Source organism: Lynx canadensis, chromosome X (assembly GCF_007474595.2).
Source record: "Lynx canadensis isolate LIC74 chromosome X, mLynCan4.pri.v2, whole genome shotgun sequence".
NCBI classification, from domain to species: domain Eukaryota; kingdom Metazoa; phylum Chordata; class Mammalia; order Carnivora; family Felidae; genus Lynx; species Lynx canadensis.
Genome location: NC_044321.2, coordinates 108,745,490 through 108,772,113, shown reverse-complemented (window position 1 = coordinate 108,772,113; position 26,624 = coordinate 108,745,490). Strand labels below are relative to the sequence as shown.

General features: G+C 40.9%; 1 protein-coding gene across 1 annotated transcript in view; it reads right to left on the bottom strand.

Moving 5' to 3' along the window:
* Positions 1 to 22,896, bottom strand: part of LOC115507867 (protein FAM122A-like) — a 49,315-nt gene extending 26,419 nt beyond the window's left edge. Inside the window, exons 1-5 of the mRNA XM_032592147.1 lie at positions 22,785 to 22,896; positions 22,414 to 22,600; positions 16,447 to 16,525; positions 14,270 to 14,356; positions 1,573 to 1,641 (exon numbers count right to left, since the gene is read on the bottom strand). Of these exons, the coding sequence (XP_032448038.1) occupies positions 1,573 to 1,641; positions 14,270 to 14,356; positions 16,447 to 16,525; positions 22,414 to 22,520 (342 nt within the window). The 5' untranslated portion in view covers positions 22,521 to 22,600; positions 22,785 to 22,896. The remainder of the gene's footprint in view (positions 1 to 1,572; positions 1,642 to 14,269; positions 14,357 to 16,446; positions 16,526 to 22,413; positions 22,601 to 22,784) is intronic.
* Positions 22,897 to 26,624: the final 3,728 nt, after the last annotated feature.

Here is a 26,624-nt window from a genome sequence, read left to right as displayed (position 1 = left end):
TGTGTAAGGGGGTGGCTGGGTGGCTCAGATGGTCGAGTGTCCGACTCTGGCCTTTGGCTCAGGTTATGATCTCACAGTGTGTGAGATTGAGACCCGCATCAGGCTTTGCACTGACAGTGTGGAGCCTGCTTGAGATTCTGTCTCTTCCTCTTCCTCTGCCTCTCCCTCGCTCATGTTCTCCCTCCCCACTCAAATATTTTTAAAAAATATTTTAAAAATTAAAAAAAAGATACCAGACCATTAAGTTGCTGAAAATAAGTCTTAATTTTCCATTCAATCAGTACCCAGATTGAAGTATTTCTGTTTTCCCATTTAATTCACTTTCTACTTGTGTTTCATTTTAAATGTTTATATAATGTATATTCTGTCACTATGGAAACAGAGTGCCTTATGATTTATATTACAAACCAATTAAATTAATCTTGATTTCAAGCTTCATAATCAAATAGCAACATGTAATCAATTTCTAAATATTGGTCTCATTTAGAGGAAGCAACAAAGCAAATTGCACAGATAAACCAGAGGTCATCTCACCTACTAGTTTTAGGTTCTTTTGAATTTCTAAAATAGCTCCATACTCACAGACAAAGAATGTTTTATCTACTAAAAAGTAAAAGAATCTTTTTACCATACTATTTTGCTACTGGATGATAAACTGGACCTTAGGGAAGTCATGGCGTGAGAGGGCGAGAGGGAAAGGAAGCAGAAATTGGAATCCTAAACACCAGGCTCATGAGATATTTTGGCTTTTTTGCCACTGAAATAGGGAAAGGGTAGCTGGAAAGGAATCCAGTAATTTGGGGCTAAATCTGGCTCTGATAGTCACTAACCCTGGACATTGGGTAAATTACTAAATTTCTCCCATCGTTAGATTCTGATCTTATAAGGTTGTTGCGAGATAAAATGAGACCACACATGTGAAGTACCTGTTACAGCACTAAGTGAATAATAAGTGCTCCATAACAGTTAAGCCCCAATTGAACAAAAGTCTGCTTGTAGCTGGGTCAGAAAAATCCCACCACCTGTGGAGGAGTGGGGATTTGATCTTTTGAGTTCTGTGGCTAATCTTTGGATAATTAAAAGGTTTAACTGTATTAGGCATTTGCTATTAAACACACACATGCACACACACACACGCCTGCACAAAACGTAAGCCAGTGAAGTACAATGTGTCCCTGAACTCAGATCACTAAGAAATGAGCACAGAACGATAGCATAAAGGCTGTTCATCTGTCAAAAAATTTCATCTGGCGGTTTAAAAAACACCATGATAACTATGGTTATTATGAACCTAAAAAATTAATTTTTCTAGATAGCATTCCTTTTCTTTGAGAGCTCTGAAAGAAGCCAGATTCAAGGTAGAAGAATACACTGTCTTTCTGGAATCTATCAGTTTATAACCCAAAGAAATACAGGACTCCATAGTTGCTTTTGTTTTAGAGGAACCATTCCTGGAATTAAAAACAGAATCACATGTGACCTCACTTGGAATTACTGAACCCTAGGTATTTTTCTAAAGAAAAATAAAGTTTCCTTTTTTTACTGAACAGCTATGAGTTTCGAAAGTCTTACCTGTTTGATTTGGTGAAGGCGACCAAAGGAAGCATGAATAGGAACGGGAACGGAAGAAGGTGGCAAAACCTGAAATTTAAAATATAAAAGTCAATACCCAAAACTAACATAACATTGTTAGTTACACTTCAATAAAAAATAAATAGAAGTCAAGCTGGCTTTAATGTTGCTGATTAATTATTTCTTTGAAAAAAATTTTTAAAGCTTATTTATTCTTGAAAGAGTGAGCGAGGGAGGGGCAGAGAGAGAGGGAGACACAGAATCCGAAGCAGGCTCCAGGCTCTGAGCTGTCAGCACAGAGCCCGACATGGGACTCAAACCCACGAACTGTGAGATCATGACTTGAGCTGAAGTCGGATGCTTAACCGACTGAGTCACCCAGGCATCCCTTCTGATTATTTCTAAAATGAATGAAGTCAATGTTGAATTATCTAAAGTATCTGAGTGTCTAATCCATGCTAGCAACAGTATTCGTTAAGTTTAAAATTAAAGAAATAATAAAAAATCCCACTGACTCTTGACTGAAAATTATAGTAATCAAAAGTCTATATACATCAAAACAGAACAAAATAACTGTTAACATAAGAAATACAGAGCAGAACATCAATAGAACATTTTGCTTATCTCTACCTTTGCTCTCCCAAGGCACTAGATCTTAAAATCACCTGATTTTTTTCTTGCCAGTTTTGCCTTGCAAAAACAAACAAAAGAACCCTATCCAGTATCTTGGAACCCAGCTGAGAAAAACATACTTTCATAATACGGAATGACTTAAGGCAATCACTTCCAAGTAGCCCAGCACATTTTACTCTTGCTCGTTCAGATACCTGTTGTCTAGACTACTTTTTCCCTTTCTGCCTTATCTCAAAGCTTATGAGGACCCACACAAGAGAGACATGAAAGAATGGAGGGATTTAAAGCTAACTGGGAAAAAGAGGCTTGCAAATTACCTTTAGAATTCATTTATCCATTCTACGTGTATCCTGGTCAGTCCTTAAAATGCCAGATAATGAATCTACCATATCTTACTTCTACATTATATCTTAAGAGCACACTGAGTTGTGAATTTGGAAATAGTTGATGAGGTAAAGCACTGTGCTAGGCCCTGAAGACTCAAAGGTAAATAAAACATTTTCCTATCCTTGAGAAATTCAAAGTGTAGGTAGGGAAAACTAGGCCGGTGCCAGAACGAGTTATGATAAGTGAGAAATCAAAGCACAGAGACTATATCTCTGCCTGGGGTCCTAGGGAAGGCTTCCCGGAGGAGGGCAGGGATTCAGTAGAGAAGAGGAAGCAGGGTATTTCAGGGAGTGGGAAGAGATGCTTAGACAGAGGCATGTTTGGAGAACAGAGACATTCAGGGTGGCTGAAGTTTGGTACATGATAGAGCATGAAAGGAAGCAAATCTGGGGAACTTTGGCTGCAACCAAATGGTAGATTCTGGACTTTAGCCTTTGAGTCCAATAGGAAACCTAAAGCATAGGTCCTTCTGAGTTCTTCAAACTCAAAGGTATTTTAAATGTTTATTTATTTACTGAGAGAGAGTGTGCGCACACACGTGTGTGCCCGACGGTGGGGGAGGGGAAGAGAGAGAGGGAAAGAAAGAAAGAAAGAGAGAGAGAGAGAGAGAGAGAGAGAGAGAGAATATCCCAAGCAGGCTCTATAATGTCAGCGCAGAGCCCGATGTGGGGCTTGATCTCATGAACCATGAGATCATGACTTGAGCTGAAATCAAGAGTTGGACGCTTAACCGATTGAGCCACCCAGGTACCCCTCAAAGGTATTTTAAACAAGATCATATCTGTTTTGGAAAGGCAACCCTAGCAGCATATACATAACAAACTGAGAGTGGAGGGACAAGGGACCAGAAGCAGGATCAAAGACCAGGTAAAAGATGAGAGTCTGAATAAAAAAGGATGGGAGAAGAGGAGGCGGCAGACTGGAGAAACGATCAGAAAGTGAAGAGGGGCACCCGGCTGGCTCAGTCGGTGCAGCGTGCAACTCTTGATCTCGGGGTTGTTGAGTTCGAGCCCCACGTTGGGAATAGAGATTACTTAAAAATAAATTCTTTAAAAAAAAAAGGATAAAAGAGTGAAGAGCTGAAGACCGGCCTGAGGTTCCTAGCTGAGACCTATGGGTGGGGGGTAGCCAGGAAAGGCAGTAAGAAGAGTGAGTTGGTACATGGGGAGAAGATGTGTGCTCAAAGAGAGTGTGTTGGACAAATGTTTTTATGAAGTAGTACCTGGTCTGAATTTTTATTCCATTTAAAAACGTATCATATGACTTTTTAAAGGAGCATATTACCTCACTAGTTACATTTTGCTTAAGAAAATATTAAAACCAGTTTGCTTTTTCCTAATCATCTGCTGGACGGTGGAGGAAACAGCAAAGGTCGAGAAGTAAGAATAGAAAAGTGATGTGTAGTAACTGAAAATTCACTATATCTAAATTACATTTGACAGTTAGCCACAACTACTTCATTATAATAATTCACTGACAGACAAATAGGGCTAACCATTAAGTATTTCAATATTTACTGGGCCCTTATTAGGTTTAAGGAACTGCTTTTCTGCTCAGAGGGGAAGGAAAGATTAAAAGAAAAACTAATAAGTCATAGTTATTACACTCAGACACCTTCCAATCCAGACACGAAAGCAAATTATTATATGAGAGACAAGGAAATGCGTGTGAGATAGAGGCAAAGCAGGGTGGGAATAGAAAGCAAAGATTAAGGGAATGGGCATAGGGAGTGGGAGACAGGAGACAGATAAGGCACAAGGTGGCATTTGAGTTGGGACTCACAGGACAAGGAGTTTGACAGCATAAGCAATAGAAAAGGGAAAGTATACAGCATGTTTTAGGAAATGTGTTTTAGGAAAGATTGTTAGTTTCGTGCGAGTGCAACACCAGGTATCTCTGGAGGGATGGAAGATTCCGAGGTCGAGAGGGCAAAGATGCTGGAAAGCCTTGAATGACACACTCAAAAAATTTGGACTGTGCAAAATGATCTACTTTAGTATACACAGACGAGCAGATGATACCTAACAGCATTGTCTATTTAACTTTGGAAGAGACACACTCAGATATTCATCAGCCCGGAGACTGATTCACTCTCTATCCAGAGGATGGGTATAAAGAAGGAGGTATCGAAGAGCCCATGACTGCTGACCGGCCAGAAATTCAGACTAGCCTGTTCTAAGCATGTGCCACAGTTGACAGTTCAAGAAAATTCCTAATTCAAATCAATAAGGCTACTAGGTGACCCTTCTTGCCAAAGTCAGGAAACTTTTCTCCATGAAACTTGCATAAAAGGGATATGTTGGACATTTTATTATTATATGGAATAGTGTTATGAACAATGTAACAAGACTTTCTCTTTCAAGCACCTATTTGTATGAACCGTGATAATGGCAATAATACATGTGATATGCTTAACAGAACACCTGGCACATAGTATGTGCTCAGTAAATGGTGCCTATTACTACCACTACCACCATTATCACTACCATCATCAAATATTTCTAGAATTCAATGTTTAATAACATATCAACAACAACTGGGATTATATATGGTAGCTTTATAAGACTCGGATATATCTATTCCTTCCTACCCAGCATTCTTCATTGTTTTCCCCATGTGATCTTTTAACTAATTTATTTGTAATAGACTATTTTTTTAAACAGTTTTAGGTTCACAGCAAAACGGAGTGGAAGGTATAGAGATTTCCTCTCCTCTCACATAAGCATGGCTTCTCCCACCATCAAAATCTGAACGCAAGTGGTAAATTGTTGTAACAGCTGAACCTAAATTGACATATCACCACCACCCAAAGCTCCTAGTTTACATTAGGGTTCACTCTCCATGTTATACACCCTATGGACTTGGACATACATATAATGGCCCATATCCATCATTACAGTATTGGACTGAGTAATTTCAATGCCCTAAAAACCCTCTGTGCACCACCTATTCATCCTGATCTTTTTTTTTCAACGGAAACTGACTCACTTTTTTCTCATGATAAAACAAGATATACTCAGTATAAAATATAATGGGAAAAAAACCTTAGCAACACCCACCATCCAGACATGACCATAGCAAATATCTCAGTGTTTATTTTTCCAGACCTGGATCCTACCACACATACTGTTTTGTGGTTTGGGTATTTTTTTCTTTATAATTTAATATATTCTGGCTCTGCATCTGGGGATGCTTGCAGCTTTCAGCTCCTGGGCCAGCATCTTATCAGAATGTCTACTGTTCACGAAATTCTGCACAAACTCAGCTTGGAGGGTGACCCCTCTACAGTCCCCAAATGCACACAGGATGGTCAAAACATACACCAAGTGGATGCTGAGCAGAATCCTTTGAACAATGAAATGGCATCAAGACTAAAGGTGTGGATGAGGTCACTGCCATCAATATACTGACCAACCGCAGCAATGAGGAGAGACAGAATATTGCCTTCGCCTACCAGAGAAGGGCCAAAAAGGAATTTGCATCAGCACTGAACTCAGCCTCCACTGGCCACCTAGAGAAGGTGATTTGGGGCCTACTGAAAACACCTGCTCAGTATGAGGCTTCCAAGCTGAATGCCTCCCCCCATGAAGGTGCTGAGGACTGATGAGGACTCCCTCACTGAGATCATCTGCTCAAGGACCAATTAGCAGTCTACAAGGAAATGCACAAGACTGATCTGGAGAAGGACATTCTTTCCACCACATCTGGTGACTTCTGCAAGCCCATGTTTGCCCTTGCAAAGGGTAGAAGAGCCAAGGATGGCTCATTGATTACGAACTGTTTGACCCTAGATGCCTATGATCTCTAATGCTGGGGTAAAGAGGAAAGAAACTGATGTTCTCAAGGGGATCAGTACCATGACCAAGCAAGTGTGTGTCACCTCCAGAAAGAATTTGAAAGGTACAAGAGCTACAGCCCTTATGATCAAGGAGTAGGTCAAAGGAGACCTGGAAAATGCTTTTCTGAACCTGGTCCAATGTATTCAGAACAAGCCCCCCTATTTTGATGACTAATTGTGTGATTTCCTAAAGGGCAAGAGAGTTCATGATAAGGCCCTGATTAGAATCATGGGTGTCCACAAGTGAAGCAAGGGGACATGTTAAAAATTACGTCTGAATTCAAGAGAAAGCATGGCATGTCCCTGCACTACCACATCCAGGGAGACAGCAAGGACAGCTACCAGAAGGTGCTGCTGTGCCTGTGTGGTGGAGCTGAAGTATGAACATCCAGAAGTGGTGCTCCTGTGCTTCCAGTACCAGTTCTAGAAAATCAGCTTGCGACTAAAAGCCCCTTTGTGCCCATCCCTAGGAGGATGACCTTAGCACTGCCTCCCCACCCCGACCTTATTTTAGCTGCCTAAGCATTGCCTGGCATTTTCCCATTAGTCTCTCCTTTTATTGTATTTTTGTAAAAAAATGTTTACTTATTTGTTTTGGGAGAGAGAGAGCTAGCACTGTCAGTGCAGAGCCCAAAGTGGGGCTCAATCTCATGAATCAGGTGATCACAACCCGAGCCCAAATCAAGAGTTGGACACTTAACTGACTAAGCCACCCAGGCGCCTCTAGTCTCTCGTTTTAGCAAAAGAAATGAACAGTTCAAGGAGTTAGAAGTGAAATCTATGATGTGAAACACTTTGACTCTTATATACTGTCTTATAAACAGGTGAATAAACTCCATTTTTACTGTCGAAATAAAATAAAAATAACCTAATATATTTCACATATCTTTCCATGTTAAAATTCACCTGCAATACCATTTTTATTTTTATATTTTTTTTAATTTTTAAGTAGGTTCCACACCCAATGTGGGGCTTGAACTTATGACCCAGAGATCAAGAGTCACATGATCTATTGACTGAGCCAGCCAGGCACCCTACCAGCAACCCCATTTTTATTTTTTTATTTTTCAAAGTCTATTTATTTTTTGAGAGATGGAGAGCGAGGGAGAGAGAGAATCCCAAGCAGGCTCTGTGTTGTTAGTGAGGAGCCCAACGCAGGGCTCGAACTCATGAACCATGAGATCATGACCTGAGCCCAAATCAAGAGTTGGATGCTTAACTGACTGAGCCACCCAGGCGACCCCTGCAATACCATTTTTTTAAAAAAAAATTTTTTTTTTCAACGTTTATTTATTTTTGGGACAGAGAGAGACAGAGCATGAACGGGGGAGGGGCAGAGAGAGAGGGAGACACAGAATCAGAAACAGGCTCCAGGCTCTGAGCCATCAGCCCAGAGCCCGACGTGGGGCTCGAACTCACGGACCGCGAGATCGTGACCTGGCTGAAGTCGGACGCTTAACCGACTGCGCCACCCAGGCGCCCCTGCAATACCATTTTTAAAGGCTGAATATTATATGAATGTACCATAATAGGAAGCACCCATTATATGCCAGGCATGTCTTATTTCACTCAATTCTCACAACAACCCCTCACGTAGACATTATTATTGTCTCCGTTTTATTTTTAAAAATTTTAATGTGTATTTATTTTTTGAGACAGAGAGACAGAGCACAAGTCGGGGAGGGGCAGAGAGAGAGAGGGAGACACAGAATCCGAAGCAGGCTCCAGGCTCTGAGCTGTCAGCACAGAGCCTGATGCGGGGCTCAAGCTCACGAGCTGGCAGATCATGACCCGAGCCAAAGTCAGACGCTTAACCAACTAAGCCACCCAGGCACCCCAATATTTTCCCCATTTTAAACATTAGAAAAGTGAGGGGTGCCTGGGTGGCTCAGTTGTTTAAACTCCCGACTCTTGGTTTGGGCTCAGGTCATGATCTCATGGTTCATGGATTCAAGCCCCACGTTGGGCTCCATGCTGATGGTGAGGAACCTGCTTGGGATTCATTCATTCTCTCTCTCTCTCTCTCTCTCTCTCTCTCTCTCTCTACTCCTCCCTTGCTTGCTCTATTTATCTCTCAAAATAAATCAAGTTAAAAAAAAATTTTAAAGAAGATGAGAAAAGTGAGAGCCAGAGAAATGAGGCAACTTGCTCAAGTTCATACAGCTAGTAATTGCTAGAACTGGGATTCAAACTCAGATAATGAAGGCACATTCATTTAACCTATTCCCTCTTGTTGGACACGCATACTGTTGCCACATTTTTTTGCTTACTCTTATAAATAATGTTGTGATAATAACCTTTAAGCTAATCTTTGCAGATATCCTTAATGAATTCTTTAGGAGAAATTCGTAGAGATGGAATTTCTGGATCACAAGGCTGTTGATACACACTGCCAAACTGCCCTCCAGAAAGCTTATACAGATTTACTGTCTAGCAGTGTATGAGAACATCAATCTCCTCCTCTCTCTCCAACATTAGATATGATTACTAATTAAAAAAAAACTGTATGCCCATTCTTAGAGAATACTATGAAAATAATCGACTCTCCAAAGCAAGCAGAAAATATTGTGATTTAGCCACAGTTTTGGATATTCTCCCCCGATGCTTCCCTTTATTAGCATTGATCACTGAGAAGTTGTTATACAGTGACATGCACCAAAACTGAAAATATAGGTTTGCCCCTAAAAAAACCCCATCAAATACACACACGCACCCACACCCACCCTCCCACACACACTTTGAACAAGCAGAATTTTAATATATTTAATTCATGCTACTGATTCTCATATTGTCATCATTCAAATGCCCAGAAAGGTAATATAAAATGTGAAACACTCAGGTTTATAAGATTTATAATCTAATTGGAAAGACACGCTAAGCTGAATATAAATATATACATATGCTCTATATAAAGATATTACGGTACTTGAGCTGTATTATGATGACATGTTATTAAAAACAAAATAAGAGAATTGCATGGTGTGGCAAACTGTTCTGAACTATGAAAGACTTCCCGGAAGAGATTATTTTTAATTGATATCTAAGGGTTGGGAAGAAACTGGTTAGTTTCAGGTAAAGGCCTAGAATTTCCCATTGTGGGGTGCCTGGGTGGCTGGGTCGGTTAAGTGTCTGACTTTTGGTTTTGGCTCAGGCCTTGATCTTCTGTTTTGTGAGTTCAAGCCCTGCATTGGGCTCTGTGCTGACAGTGCGGAGCCTGCTTGGGATTCTCTCCCTCTCTCTCTGCCCCTCCCCTGCTTGCTTGTGCACACGTGCTCTCTCTTTCAAAATAAATAAATAAACTTAAAAAAATAAAATTTGTAAAAAAACAAAAAAGAATTTCATATTGGAAAACTTTATCTAGGAAATCCCAGGAAGACTGCCTGACTGCAACTGAGGAGATCAACAGGAATGTAGTGTGAATGTCTCGGGAAGGTAGGATTTGAATCATTAGCCACAGGAAGGTTCTTACACTGGACAAAACGTGGACTGGACTTGGCTGATTCTTTTAGGAATGACATGGAAAATTAAATGGAGAAAAGAAGGCTTTTGGAAGAGAATCTCCCACAGGTTAAGTACTACAGGTGGTGTTTGCAAGGGAATTACCTTAGATAATTTTACTACACGAAACAAGGTACTAAAATAGAAATAAAGCGTTTCCTGAGATCTCAATAAACCTCACTGGTATCTTTTGTATCAATTTCTCATTGTGCCTTTCTCTCACACTCTAGGGGGAAAAAGTCCTTGGGAGGAAGCAAGAGTATCAGCACCAAGGAATGATGTCATGGGGGTGGGGAGGAGGAGGGGCGTTGGGGTGGGTGCTGGGTGAAGCTGATTCCCAAGCATTACCTCCAGTGAAGGAATTACGATAAGAAAGATCAAGCTCATTTCCATTTAAAAGAGAAACCACAGAAAATTAATATTGTGAAGACATCAAATTCTTTGGAAAGAATTTTAACTTGACTACAGTTGCTAATTTTAACCCATTTTCCTTCTGTAGTTACTAGAGATAAAGCACTTAAAAAATCCTGAACAAGAGTTGTGTGCTGTGTTTACGAATGCCTCTGCCTAGTTCCTGCAGTGACTGATTCTGAACGTGAATTGAATGCAGGCTAGCAAGACCGAGCATAAAGCAGGGCCAGGAATGTATTATACACTCACTACTGGGTGGGCCATAAATTAAATTTAGTTTGTAGTTGCCAATGTGAAAAGCAAACCCTAATCAGACAAATATCAGTAGTCATGACATTAAAATGGACAAACTGCTCAAGAAAAGCACAATCATTTCCAAGAGGAAGATGAAATATTTCTCCTGCTCTGTTTTGAGAAGGTGGGGGTAGAGATGAGGAGATGTAGCTAAACCAAATTAAACAGGGGTGCCAGGAAGTGAATTCCTAGTGGAAGGGTGGGGAACAGGCATGCAAACCCTGGAGTTCTTAGGAGATACAGCGAAGGGATAATTTGGGGGGACGGCATGGTCCCCACAGTCAGAAGAAGGCCTCAGGGGGCACCTGGGTGGCTCAGTTGGTGAAGCATCTGACTCGATCTCATCTCGGGACTTGATCTTGGGGTTGTGAGTTTGGGCCCCAGATTGGGCTCCATGCTAGGCGTGGAGCCTACTTTAAAAGAAAAAAAGAGGGCCTCAAGTTTCTGATCATCAGAAGTGGGGTGGAGTGATTTTCTGAGAGTGGGGAGGAAAATATTGGCACTTAATTCAGAAAATAATTGTGAGACAGCAGATTTTTACAAGGTTTGGAAATATACATCCTTATCTGCATGTTAAAGGGCACCCATGGTTCTTCAATACCTTCTACCACTGCAATTTTTCCTAAAACACTTTCACCTTCACTGAAATACATGAAAAAGTTTTTTAAAATTTTTAAAAAATGTTTATTTATTTTTGAGACAATGCAAGAGACAGAGTGCAAGCAGCGGAGGGGCAGACAGAGGGAGACACGGCCCTGTCTGAAGCGGGCTCCAGGCTCGGAGCTGTCAGCACAGAGCCCGACGTGGGGCTTGAACTCATGAACCATGAGATCCTGACCTGAGCCGAAGTCGGACGCTTAACCGACTGAGCCACTCAGGTGCCCCTGAGAAATTTTAATGGTGATAAAATATACATAAAACTTCTCATCTTAACCACTTTTAAATGTACAGTTCAATAGTGTTAAGTACATTCATATTGTTGTGCAACCAGTATCCAGAACTCTTTTCATCTTGCAAAAGCGAAACTCTATACCCACTAAATACTTTTCATTCCACCCTCCTCCTAGCCCCTGGCAGCCACCATTCTACTTTCTGTCTGTATGAACTTGGCTACTCTAGGTTCTTGCCACGCCAATTTTAAGGACAGTCCAGTATAGGGTAGGACCCTTAAACTTATGATTCATGTTATCACTCAATAATACATGTATTTTTTCAAGAATGATGTTTCTAATTTGTGATGTGATATATCAGCTAGAAATGAAAACACCTGGGGGCGCCTGGGTGGCTCAGTTGGTTGAGCGTCCGACTTCGGCTCAGGTCATGATCTCGCGGATCGTGAGTCCGAGCCCAGTGTCGGGCTCTGTGCTGACAGCTCGGAGCCTGGAGCCTGCTTCGGATTCTGTGTCCCCTTCTCTCTCCGCCCCACCCCTGCTTGTGCTCTGTCTCTCTCTTTCAAAAATGAATAAACATTATAAAAAATTTTAAAAAAGGAAATGAAAACACCTGTATTGCTGATGCTTTGTGAAAAGCAAATAGTATAGAAATGCTATAAATTAATAGTCTTCCTATAATTCCATGCTCCAGAAATAACTACTGATAGATTGACACATATCCTTCTCAACATCTGTAAATACATGCAAGCTCATGCTATACATAGGATTCTGAACCCTACGTCTAATTACTAGGTACAAAGTTTAGTGAGGCTGCTGAGGGTAGCAGAGTGGAAAGACAGAAGGAACCTGGGTGTCTGATGACATCACTGAGCCACTGAATTAACCAACCCTGGAAGCTCCTTTCCTTAAGATTTCTTGTTATTGGAGATAATAAATTCCCTTAGAGTTTAAGCTGCTTCTAACTGGATTTTGTTACTTCTGCCAAAAGCATCCCAACTATCTGTCATTCTCCCAGACAATTCGGCCTATCTATCCCGAAAGCAAGTATAAACCTACATAAGTCTCACAATAATAATGAAGTGCAGACTTTGAACAAAATAAAACCTCATGCATCATGCTGTTACAGCAAGTGAAACCAATAAGCCTTGAAACTCCTGTCATCAGGTAAGTGTAAATGACGTCAGTCGTGCCAAACACAACCTGTTATATAAGATGGTTTGTTTTAAAACACACATTATATTAAACTGAACATTATGCAAATTAAAAGCCTAGAATTCCAAAGGAAAATTATGCATTTAAAAAAATGCCAGGTACATGTCTGTTCTATATATGTACCATTACTAATAAAACTAAAAAAATTAATAATATTTGTGGAGCACTTAGTATGTGTCAATGCTGTGCTAAGTGCTTTACACTGATTTTTTTTTTACATGCTGTGAGCATTTTTCCCCTTTAAACTATGTTAAAATACACATAACATAAAATTTACCATCTTAACTGTGTGGAAATGTACCAGTTCAGTGGTGTCAAGTATATTCACGTTGTTGTGCTATGTGCTGTAAGTTTCTCTTTTTCTTCCAGTTTTATGGATATATTTTACACTGATTAATGTACTCACTTCAACAAACCTATGAGGCAGATACGGTTACATTCCCATTTTACAGATGAGGAAATTAGCACATAGAAAGGGTAACGTGTACCCGAATAACCAAGCTAGTATATACGATGCCATTTGTAAGTCCTTTCTTCTCAGTCATTCTTCAACCCAATCCAATCTGGCTTCATTTCACCCCACCCCTCTCTCCACAGAATTTGCTTTCAAATACAAGAAATTCATTAATAATCTCCATTTTGGTAACTCAAAGGACATCCTTCAGTCTTTATAACTTAATACTTAAGTATTACTTAAGTACTTGCTCTCTGGCCACTCGATAGCATATAACTTAATACTTTTCCGTGTCTTTTCATGGTACTACTGGTGATCTTTTTTTTTTTTTTCAACGTTTATTTATTTTTGGGACAGAGAGAGACAGAGCATGAACGGGGAAGGGGCAGAGAGAGAGGGAGACACAGAGTCGGAAACAGGCTCCAGGCTCTGAGCCATCAGCCCAGAGCCTGACGCGGGGCTCGAACTCACGGACTGCGAGATCGTGACCTGGCTGAAGTCGGACGCTCAACCGACTGCGCCACCCAGGCGCCCCACTACTGGTGATCTTTAAAGCTGTTTCCTGTAGCCTCTTTTCTTCTTTTATACTTTCTGCATAGGTCATAGCATGCATTCCCAGAGCTTTAATTAACGATCCAGTGATGGTGCCTAAACATGTGTCTTTAGCTCAGATCTCTATCCTGGGCTTCAAACTGTTCCTTCAGACTGAGCTTCAAACTCAGTGGTACTGAGATCAGTACAACTAACATCTTCACTTAGAGATCCCAGAGAACTTCAAATTTAACATGTCCAACACTAAACTCGTCTTCCCTCCAAATCCATTCTTCTGCCAATGTTCCCTTCTTCTGTGGCCCCACCGACCCATCAACTGCCCAAGCCAGAGGCCTAGCAGTCATCCTTGCCTCCACCGTTGCCCACCCTCCATCAAATTTATCAACAATTGAGTCTACCTTTCAAATATCTCCCGAATCTCCTACTCTCCTCCATGCTCACGGCCATCGCAGTAGCCAGGGTCACCGCAGCTGCCTCCTATCTGATCATCCTGTATTTCCTTTTGCCCACTTCCAATCTACTTACCGCTTTGCAGCCAGGGTAGTCTTTCAAAGATGCAAATCTGGTCATGTCAGTCCCAGACTTAGAATTCTTCAGTGGCTTCACATTGACCTTAGAAGGACAAAGTGAAAAATCTTTAGCACGACTTGGAAGGCCCTACGAGATGGTGCACTAATCTATGTGTCCAATCAATGTCATCTCTCCCCACTTCATCCTTAATTCCACTTTAGCTAGAATGCACTTCTTTCAAATTCTCTACACACCATACTCCTTTTCATTTCCAGGCTTTTACACGTGTCATTTTTTACCTGGAGTACTGTCTGCTCCTATAGTCCACATCCCAAGCTAGCTAACTCCTACACATCAGTAAGATCTCAACTAAGAGAGGTCATTTCCTCCCTCAACCCCTCAAACTAGGTTAGATCTCTCTGGCAACTAGATCAGGGCTTAATACATAGGAGGTTCCTAAAAATATTTGTTGGCTTGGCTGAGTAGAAAAGAAGAATGAATAGGTAGGGAGGGCTTTGATGGAGAAGCAAGCAGTCAATAAATATTGTTAAATGAATGAGTAAATAAATGAATGAGTAAAAGCAGGAAGATTTGTTTAACGAACAATTCTATTTTTTTCCTGGTATAATATTAGTGCATTGGGGGAAATAATATTGGATACCATTCTACAAAGAGGAAAATACCCAGTTGCAAGATCAGGAGGCATTATTTTAAAATGGGTTCCAAGCTATAACATTTCACTAAAAAATCACGTAAGAGAAATCTATGAACAACTATATGTCAACAAATTAGGTAATCTAGAAGAAATGGACAAATACCTAAAAATCACATAAATTACCAAACAAACTCAAGAAAAAATAGGAAACCTCAATAGATCTGTAAACAAGTACAGAGATAGAATCTGTTTCAAAACCCTCCCAACAAAGAAAAGTCAGATATAGCTTCACTGGTGAATTTTACCAAACATTTAAAGAAGAATCAACACCAATCCTACTCAAACTCTTCCAAAAATAGAAGAGGAGGAACATTTCCTGACACATTCTATGAGATCAGCATTACCCTGATACCAAAGCCAGCAAAGACACTACAAGAAAACTACAGACCAACATTGCGTATGAAGAATACAAATGGAAAAATTCTCAACAATGTAATAGCAAACCAAATCCAATAGTACATTAAAAGGATCATACAGCAAGACCAAGTGGGATTTATCCTAGGAATGCAAATGTGGTTCCATAAAAGAAAATCAATGTAATGCATCATGTTAACAGAACAGAGGGGGGAAAAACCACATGATTATTTCAATAGATGCAGGAAAAGCGTTTGAAACAATCCAATGCTTTGATGATAAAAATACTCAAGTACGTAGGAATAGAAAGGAACCTCCCTAACATGATAGAGGGCATTTACCAAAACCTATAGGTAATATCATACTCAGTGATGAAAGACTGAAAGCCTTCAACCTGGAAAACAAGATAAGAGTGCGTGCCTTTTGAAACCAGAGAGAGGTGGTAGTTGAACAACACTGTAAATGCACTAAATGCCCCTGAATTGAATACTTTTCAATTAGTTAACTGTATATTATATGAATTTCACATCAATAAAGAGATTCATTTAGTAAATCATTTGTTCATTTTGGTTTACTGATCTACAAGCTATTACCTACATTTATAGGATAATTAGTTAAGTGAGAGTAATAATTTAGAGATTACATTTTAACACCATGAAAAACAAACTTTATTTTCAATTCAAGATAAATGTGAGATAAAAGTCAAACTAAAAGCCTAAAAACTATTCTTAAGAGAGCCTGCAAATTTTCCTCTCAAAATTAGAACATCTTTTAAAAATTGGAAGCCAGATGGTCTTATACATAAGAACAAATCTCAATGTTAAATCCACATGGGATTTAAAAGTTAACTCTGCTGCAGCTGCAGCAAAGCAATCATAACTGTAGTCACCGTGTTTATTTTTCCTTCAGTGATGTTTAGAGCTGTGTTTCTCAAATTGGGAACTTGTTAGAAATACAAATTCTCAGGTCCCGCCCCAGATCTCCAGAATCAGAAACTCTGGGGTTGAGGGCCAGTAGTCTATTTTAATAAGCCTTCCAGGTGCACACTCAAGTTTGAGAAGCACTAGTTAAAACCAACTGCACAAGTCTTGGCCAAGTGAGGCTGCTACAAGCGTTTTCTTACCAGACATTGTTGGGTCATAAGCGTTGTGCTATTTCTTCTAGTTGTTAACGTGTCAGCTTGGAATACCTGTGAATTATCACTATGAAAAAAAGGAAAACATTTAAAACCCATTACAAAACTTTTTTTAAAGAAATAAGATTCCAAATACTTAAGAAACAATGCCATTAATGTAAATGGCTTCTTTGGGGCGCCAGTTGTGCAGATGGATAAATTGCAGTATGTGTGCACGTGCACATGCACAGCCTTAGTTGGCTGAGCCTAAACAAGTGTCCCTGTAAGGGAAGAAATTTTCAAGCATGCCACTTTACCTCTAGTCATGCTACCAAGAATAAGTATAATTTATTGTGGCCTTGGAAATGCATCATTTTCTGTGTAAACCTGTAACTGACTTAAATTTATGACTGAAGCTACCACGTGCGATACCAACTCCCTCTCGACTGTGAAGCTTTCACACAAACAAGAGGGATAACCGGTAGAGGTCGACAGAACTGAGATTTTCACAGGTATCTTTTGTTTGATGAAAATGTTTTTAACTTAGTTGCACACACTCAAAACATTAAGAGGGTTCACGCAAATAATCCAGATTCCGGATTTCTAGCTTCTCTTGAAAACTCTGCAAGATGTGGCCACACCGGGCCACGTTCCCACATGGCAACCACAGGCTGAAGCCAAGCAACCGCTGCCTGCTGAAGATGGGGCTCGTCTTTCTCTGCATCGATGGCGCCTCGGCCTTATTTGGGCTTGGGACCCTGGAAACATCTTCTCCTTTTTATGTCTTTTTTTTTTAATTTTTAAAAATGTTTTTATTTATTTTTGAGACAGAGAGGGACAGAGCATGAGCAAGGGAGGGGCAGAGAGAGAGAGAGACACAGAATCCGAAGCAGGCTCCAGGCTCTGAGCTGTCAGCACAGAGCCCGACGCGGGGCCCGAACTCCCGGACTGTGAGACATGACCTGAGCCGAAGTCGGACGCTCAACCAACTGAGTCACCCAGGTGCCCCTTTATGTCTTTTTTTAAAACTTTTTATTTTGAAGCAGTTGAAGACTCACAATAAGTTGCTAGACTACAGAGGGTTCCCGTGTACCTTTCACCCAGGTTTCCCCAAGGAGGATAAAAGTCATTGGTAACATTTCCTTCATTTTTGCCATATCCACTCAGGTGTCAAGTCTTTCAGGTTTTGCCTCTGTAGCTGCTCATAGGGCCATCTTATTCTTTTTAGGCTCCCTGCCAAAAACCAATTCAAAGCCTTTTTACTTTCCTGCGGACTTTGCAATAGTCTCATTTGTCACTTCATCTCAGTTTTGCCCCTGCCACAATCTACCTAACAGACTACCAGGTCACCTTCCTGAAGGACAGCTTGCTCTCCTGCTCACAATATTCAGTAATTCTCTTCATTACCGTGGGCTGAATTTAATTACATTCATTACTATGACATTCAAAGCCCTCCACACTTTAGCTCTAGACTTTTGGATGTGATGAATTAGTAAGATTTCAAAACAAAATCTTGGCACAAACGTACAGTTGCTACCAACTTTCTGTTGTGAAGTAAAGTCATCAAAAAAAAAAAAAAATCCCAGGGGCGCCTGGGTGGCTCAGCAGGTTAAGCGTCTGACTTCGGTTCAGGTCATGATCTCCCAGCTCATGAGTTCGAGCCCCGCGTTGCGCTCAGTGCTGACAGCTTGGAGCCTGGAGCCTGCTATGGATTCCGTGTCTCCCTCTCTCTCTGCCCCTCCCCGCTTCATGCTCTCTCAAAAATGAATAAACATTAAAAAAATTTTTTTTAAATCCCACCATTTACCAACACCATCACTTCACTTACAAGAGGACATTTTTTTTTTTGAACCTGCGTGAGAGTGGGGGGAGGTGCAAAGGGCAGAGGGATGGAGGAGAGAAGGAGAGAGGGAGAAAGGAAGACTGAGAGAGAGAGAGAGAGAGATGAGAGAGAGAGAGAGAGAGAGATGAGAGAGAGAGAGAGAGAGAGAGAGAGAGAGAGAGAGAGAGAGAGAGAATCTTAAGCAGGCTCGAGGCTCAGCATATTCTTGGAATGCTGTCCCAGCTCTCCGGCTCCCCTCTTCCCGTCTGTATCCTATCGATCCATCAGAATCCATCTCATATGCCTCCTCTCCAAGAACATTTTCCTTATCCCTCAATCCTACTGTCATTTCTCACTCCCTTCTTTGCATCTCCCTAGTACTTTCTTTCCCTCCCTAAGCACAGATCTTAGTCTATCATATATTTAAATCCTTTGATTATTTATTTCCCTATTAAATTAAAAGCTTACTGAGTCATAATACATCTTTGCAGCATAGTAATTTGTATATAACAGGCAGTAACTCAATATTTTATGAGGGGATATGTGGTATGGGTCTAATGTTTACTTCCTTTTCCAATCATTTTTCTCTATGAGAACAGGAAAATATTCTAGCAGTCACAAGAAAGCTGGAGGGACACTAATGGGTTACATATTTGCACTCTTGTATGTGAGGGTAATTCTTAAGGCTGGCAATTATATTCTCCCCTAAATTTTTGTCACTCAATTTTAATAAGACTATAACTGAAAGAAATCATTGAGGAAGCATAGATTTCAATAGGTAGGAGTCACTCAACATGAATTCATAAAATCCTAGGTGATACCTACAACTGAGTTAAGTGCTACAACTTAAAGACACTATAACTAGATACAGGTTCAATGCACCACATCAGATGAGCAATAAGCAGCTCTGTCTAAATATCTAAGCTACAAGATGTTTATGCTAGTTATATCCCCAAAGCAATCATTCACTACAGCCACTATTGTCTTTCCAGGTTTGTACGAATTTAATAAGCCAGATAGTTGGCAAATTTCTTCTGCAAAGGGCCAGACAGTAAATATTTTGGGCTTTGTGGGACATACAATCTCTGTGGCAGCTACTCTGTCATTGTAGTAGGAAAGTGGCCATGGGCAACAAGTAGGCAAATGGGCACGGCTATGTTCCAATAAAACTTTATTTACAAAACCAAATGGCAGGCTGGATTTGGCCCACAGGTAGTAGTTTGACTTTCAAACAGTTGAAATGCAGGGCCAGACTAGAGGTATTTACAGGTGGAAGGCACTGGCAGAAATCCCAGAACTTACTAATACTCAAAGGGCCAGAGAAGTAAAAGGAAAAAAAAAAACTACCTTTAAATAAGGTTATTGACACCAGTAGTGAAGTCAGACAAGTAGATGGCTAAAGGGTATAAAGAACCAAGAGGTTCAAAAGTTTTGACATCAGTATTTTTGATTTTTAAAAAAATTTTTTAATGTTTTTATTTATTTTTGAGACAGAGAGAGACAGAGAGCAAGCAGGGGAGGGGCAGAGAGAGAAGGAGACACAGACTGGGAAGCAGGCTCCAGGCTCTGAGCTGTCAGCACAGAGCCTGACACTGGGTTCGAACTCATGGACGGTGAGATCATGACCTGAGCCAAAGTCGGACACCCAACCGACTGAGCCACCCAGGCACCCCTGACATCAGTATTTTTATTAATATGAGATGTACACAAAACAGTGCAGGAACTTTTTTGAAAAAAAACAGTAATTCTTATATTAAAGAGTTAATATTTAAGGAACAAATTCTGCGAATACTGGTGCAAGAGATTGTGTTCATACACAGGAAGCATCAAGCAAAATTGGAAAATTACTTGAAAGAAGTGCAACAATATTTAATGAGCAGTGAAAGAGGCAAGACAACAAGTATTAGAGGCTCAATTTAGTGAGAAAGCGAGGGAAGTGAGCAGTGTACATATACAACCAAAAAGAATGGAGGTGAACTTGAATTCTAGTGTAATTCTACTCCAAATTGTTTTCCCTGCCGTGTCACTTTCCTGACCATGCTCTAAACTGGCCATAACAGCACAAAATCTGCCATCAGGAGATCATTTGGCCAAGTTCCCTGACATCAGGCATGTCACATATCATCTTCAGGTTACTTCTTTATGACACATGAGAGTCCCTAGACTTGGTCCACCTTGTGGTTTCTTTATCTTTAACTCCTCGTAGATAAATAGGTAAACTGACTCTCACCTTTCTGTACCAATTTCGTTTCATGCATCAGGAGCTTAAGCTACAGAATTTGACACTGTAAGCATGCTCTAATATGATAAAAATAAAAACTTTTAATCCTTCGCAGAACAAAACAAAGCATGAAGGGATAACTGCGATCACTCTCCTTGTTTCTAGGACTGCTTGCAATTTGTTTTTTCATTTCATAAAGGCTTCCAATAAAACCAACATTCTCCTCAAGTGCTTTCTTCTAGCAGAGTGGGTCCATAGCAATTCATTTTTTCATACAATAGGATTAGGGTCTATCCTGAACTTATAGAATGTTCTCGTTTTCAGCTCAACATGAACAGCTGCCTCCCCTTTATTTTTCTATCTGCCTATTAAAAAAGATAATGAATTATTTTTTTGATTAATCTTAGTTTGCATTTCCTTTTGGAACAGTATATTCTCCTTTGCCTCAAATGACCAGAAAGCTGTATTTGGTTAGTTAATGAGCTTAGAAGTTGATTAGTAGTGGACAAAACACTAGCTTAGGAGTCAGGAGACACAGGTTCCTAGTACTGGCCCTACTACATCATTTTAGAGACTTATGGGCCTCGGTTTCCTCATACATTAAATAAGGAGGGTAGATCTGGTCTCTGAGTTCACTTCTAACTGTTGTGATTCAGGAAGTGAATGAATTTTTCAAACATTTTTACAATACTGATAAAACTTCATGACACTATGATGTGAGATCCAAGATCTCACTTTCAAACCCTATTTTAAGAAATTATAAGCTTGTGCCATGCCAGATATTGGATATGTGCAGGAAAAACAGTTAACCATCAGGTCAGTGTTTCTAAATCTTATGTTTTCCATTATCAGTCCTCAAAGGAGTCTTCCCTCCCCCTTTTTTTAGAGAGGGTAGGGGCAGAGGGAAAGGGAGAGAGAGAATCTTAAGCAGGCTCCATGAGATCATGACCTGAACCGAAATCAAGATTCGGATGCTTAGGGGCGCCTGGGTGGCGCAGTCGGTTAAGCGTCCGACTTCAGTCAGGTCACGATCTCGCGGTCCGGGAGCTCGAGCCCCGCGTCAGGCTCTGGGCTGATGGCTCAGAGCCTGGAGCCTGTTTCCGTATCTGTGTCTCCCTCTCTCTCTGCCCCTCCCCCGTTCATGCTGTGTCTCTCTCTGTCCCAAAAATAAATAAACGTTGAAAAAAAAATTTAAAAAAAAAAGATTCGGATGCTTAACCGACTGAGCCACTCGGACGCCCCTCTAAGGAGCCCCCCCCCTTTTTTTTTACATTTTCCCTCCAATTACTCCCTCTTAAAAATTCACACAAAATTTTTGTATGTATAGCTGTGGTTTGTACATAAAAAGGCAAGATGTTTTTCACCACCCTCCCCCCAAGAACGAAGTTGGGGGCAGTACCGGCCATTGAGGATGCAACATTTAGGAGATCAAGTTTCTGTGGTACCTAAACTTTTTGTTCAAATAAAAACTAGGTGTAAAAAAAGGCCCAAGCTTAGTTGCTTGGCAACCTTTTATGATGGCTGGAGGTGAAGGTCAGAGGTGACAAAGCAGCTGAGAGAATGACAAAAAATTACAGTCATTACAGAAGATCTGGAGGGAAAGGGTGGGGAACACTCAGTTTCTTCAAAGGAGTGGGTAAGAGATGGGGTGAAGTTAGAAAAAGTCCTGCTCCACACCAATAGGTTGCTGCTTTTGGGTCCCTGTGGACTGTCAGAAGAGTACGTTCAGGTTCACGTGTGTCAACCTCAGGGTAGGTGTGCGCTCTCCCTCCGGCCAGCCCAACCCACTCCTCCCCAAGGCTGAGTGTGAGATCTCCAGACAACAGGAACACGGGAGATAGCTGCAGAAGCTCGATGAAGAAAGGGATATGCTATCGTAAGTCACTGTCCCCAACTCCTGCCACCCACCCCCTGCTATCTCAAGCCTGCTCACCCAAGCCCACTGATCAAAGGGGCGCTGTTGGATCGTTTCAGCGAGTCGTCTGTGGTGGCTGAACTCGGCAGCAGCTCCAAGTCTAGGTCCATTTTCTCTTGTGCCATGTCCACGTCGAGGAAGAAGCTACTGCTTGGTCCGAACTTCGCAAGGTTTTCTGGCTCCCATTCACATGAGGACAAGTCAACTGGGTGAGGAGAGCAGGGAGAGAGGAAAAGGGGAAAAAAAAAGGAAGCACCACCTTTAGACGAGTGCTCACCTTTGCAGCCCTACCATCCCTAATACCAGTGGGCACAAAGCGTGGCAAGACTGGCTCGGACCCTCGGACCCCCCACAAGCTCCGGGTCCCTAACGCTGAGAAGATACCCCACCTCCAAGTCTATAATGAAAGTGGGGAATTTATCTTAGTCGCCTCCACAATTGTTCGCCCTTATTTCCCTCGGCCAAGGAAACCCCAGGGGACCCTTTCCGGCCCAAGCAAAAACTACAACCTGTCGCCTCAGAGAATCAGTTGGGTGCCGCCCCTCCGCACATGCGCCGGACGCGCGGCCCGCCGACGCACACTTATTACGCAAGCAATGAGGGTTAATGAGGGCGCTTTCGCCAGCCTTGCGGGGGCGGGGGGGGGGGTGGCGCACGCGCAGTCAGAGCCGCCTTTTTACCCTTAGCCGGGTTCTCTCTTCTCTCTTCCTAGGGGCGATTAACCGTGGTTGTTCCTCCGCTCCCATGTGAACCGCGGGATGGTTTCGCTGACCGCTATTTAGGAAAGAAAGGGTGGGGAGGAGTAAGGGGTACGGGAGCGCCGTCTTTTCTGCTGTGTCTAATACGATATTGTTTTCTCAGATTTGATTAGCCAATTATCCCCTTATAATTGAGACCTACAAGCTTGTTACCTCTGTCCTGTTAAAGCCAACACTACACATTTGTAGTTTTAAAATAATGCAATATGTCTGGGGGGGGGGGAACAACCCAAGACTTGCCACCTGCTCCCAAAGTGTCCTGGTAGGCAAAACATAAGAGAACATAAGGGAAGGGAAGCAAAAATAATATAAAAACAGGGACGGGGCCAAAGTGTCCTGGTAGGGCGCTAATCCAATTGAATCAACTGTGCAGACAAATCACTGTTTTCCATGTGGTTTCATTGTTTTTGTTTTTTACCGTAATCATAAGTGTATATTTTTACACTAAATACCATTTATCTTCTCAAAGCTATACATCTAAGAAAATGATTTGAGTTAAAGTAGAGAAGCTTGTTTGCTCAGAACAAGTGTCTCAGAATTTAATATTCATCCAAATCAGTGTTTCCATTTAATAACGCTGTCATGGCTCAAACATTTTAAGAAGTGCTCTTTTAGAATTTTTCAGCACCAGTTTAATGAGCCACGGAATACTGAAATCGTAACTCCATGCTAATAATTTTGTAAAACCATACCTTTTAAGAACCGTATAGAGAACTGGCAGAGAAGGCAAGTGAAACTACTGAAATGATAGTTATTAATTAAAATAGTCACTACATGGTATAGCACTTCAGAGTTTAAAAAATGTCTTCATATACTTGTCTCAATTGGTTCAATCATGAACCCTGCTCAGCTAATTACTGGTGAATGTAATGGGATTATCTTGAAACACTTCATGACAAGTTAATGACATGAACGATCACAATCATTCTTCATTCATTCTGAGAACAGAATAAGAAAAACTTAATTATATTACCAGACATGAGGATGATTTGGAGTCTCCTGACGTAAGACAGGTTAACAATAGCTACCATTTTTTTACGCACTTAATTATATGCCAGGTACTGTCCTAAGCACTTATTAAAAAATTTTTTTATCCATTCTGAGAGAGAGAGTGCAAGCATGTGCATGTGGGGGAGGAGCAGAGACAGAGGGAGAGAGAATCCCAAGCAGGCTCTGTGCTGACAAACGCAGGGCTCAATCCCATGAACCGTGAGATCATGATCTGGGCAAAATCAAGAGTTGGAGCCTTAACTGACTGAGCCACCCAGGCGCCCCATAAGCACTTTAAATATGTGATTGCATTTAATGCTTACAGTAATTCTGTGAGGTAGGCACTATCACAATGCCCATTTTTCAAAGGAGGAAACTGAAGCCCAGAGGGGTTACTCAAGTGACAACTGCTAAGTGGCAAAGCCAAGAGTCCTCTGCCGTTCTATTTAAGTGAAAAGACAGATGAGGTGCGTCTGGATATTTCTCTGGATACTATTTCTGTACTCATAAACACTTGATAAATCTTTTAAAATTATTTTATGAATAAATGCAGGTTTAAATAACCTGCCATTCACAGCCATCTTGTAAAGAAGGCAAATTACTTCTATTTTACAGTTGATAAAATTCCAGAGAGATTAATGGCACATAATTAGGTAGCAGTAGAATCTGAGCTGGTACCAAGGTCTCCTGAAAGCCACTGTTAAAGTTCCCAGGGTACCTGGAAAATTTACAAAAGATGGTAGTTAAAGCTGAGTAAGTCAGGGTGGATGTCAAAGGCCGTGGTTAAATACAGAATGGGGTCAAAGCCAAATTGAATAGCAGAAAAGTAGAGAGGGAGTACATGAGAAAAGAACTAGATCTTACTCCCACTCTGCTGCTCATTTTACTTTTCAAAGAGTTTGTTGATATTCGTGGCAAGTAATAAAGTTTAATAGATATATTTTGAATGAACAGACAATATCATCATGCCTAAGCATTACAGATATCTAATTTTTAAAAATCAAAGTACAATAACACTAAGAAAATAGATTATAACATGACAAGGAAAGAGCAACCAAGGGACTTGCAAGAAAAGGGGTAGTAATATGAAACAACTACGTACCCGAGATGGCAGGAAGTTTTCAGCTATTACCAAAGAGGAGGAACTCTCTAACTAAAGTGTAGCTAAATGCCAGGAACCTATAGTACATGCATAAGTTAGAATGTCAAAAGGAACGAGTAGTACAAAAACAATTCTGTATACTATAGCGGCAAACACAATATTTGAAGAAATTATTTTTACTTCTTCCCATTTTTATACATGATTATACCAACCTAGCTGTGTTTCACAATCAGCTCCTGCTGTTGCACAGCAATATGCCATGATCTCAGATTGCCATTTTGCTTAGATCTGTACCTTGCCACTTATGCTACTCCTGTCTTTGAGTGTCCCAGTCCGCTGCCATCTGTGCCAGGCCTTCTCATTATAAAAGGTGACCCACAAATATGTGATAATCAGTTGTCTAGTTTACCAGTTGTTACGGCAACTTTTAAGCAACTGCTTAACCCTTAGTTATCATAAGGGTAAGTCAGAGAAAAGTTGAGGCCAAGGCCACAGGTTACAAGCACCCCAAACCTCCCAAAAGATTTCCATGAAGTGAAAGAAACTAGGTAGGCAGGAATATGTGAATTGAACCTTGAAATGATGGCCAAGGTAGCATCCATATCCTCACATGTCCTTGAGTTTCTCCTAATCGTTAAGCTTCTGAACGTTAGCAATTCTACTAAATTGTTGGACTCCTCAGAGTTAGGGACTCTGCATGTGGTCAGCGAACGACTGTTCAGTAGCTTTTGTGAACACGAGAATGTACTTTTTTTTTTTTTGAGCAGATGATGGAGTTGCTATGACCTTGAGATAAAAAGAGATAAATACATTGATCAAAAACAGAGTTTCTAATCCAGTTGGCAGGAAGATGTAGGCAATCTAAAGGAAACTTTCCAAAAGAGCTTTAGAAACTCTGCATTACAAGGAGCAAATATTAACATTGAGGAATAAAATGATTGAGCTTGGCAGGTTTAATATGGGATAACTGAATTGAAGAGGCAGGTAAAAGTAGTTTTGCTAAATTTTGAAACCAATTTCCTAACTAGCAAATTTCCTATATTTCTTTGTATGTATGATTTTAACACAATACAATGCCATCTTTACCCTAGGGTCATTCAAGTAGTGAGGATTACATGAGTTAATATTTCTAAAGCTCTTAGAATTGGACCTAGCACAGTAACTGCTATGTAGGTGTTTGTTAAATAAAATAATTCCAGGCCTCACACGTGCCGAATGGCTATTGTTAGGGTCTCCATAAATCCTAGAAAGAAAGAAAAAATTCTGGGTCTGCTACTTGTTCTTCAGGACTTTTCTTAACATCGTTGAAGCCTTGCAAAATGGAGATGACTCCTTGCCACTCGCCATATGAGCTTTCGTTATTTTTTCACTTCCGTTTT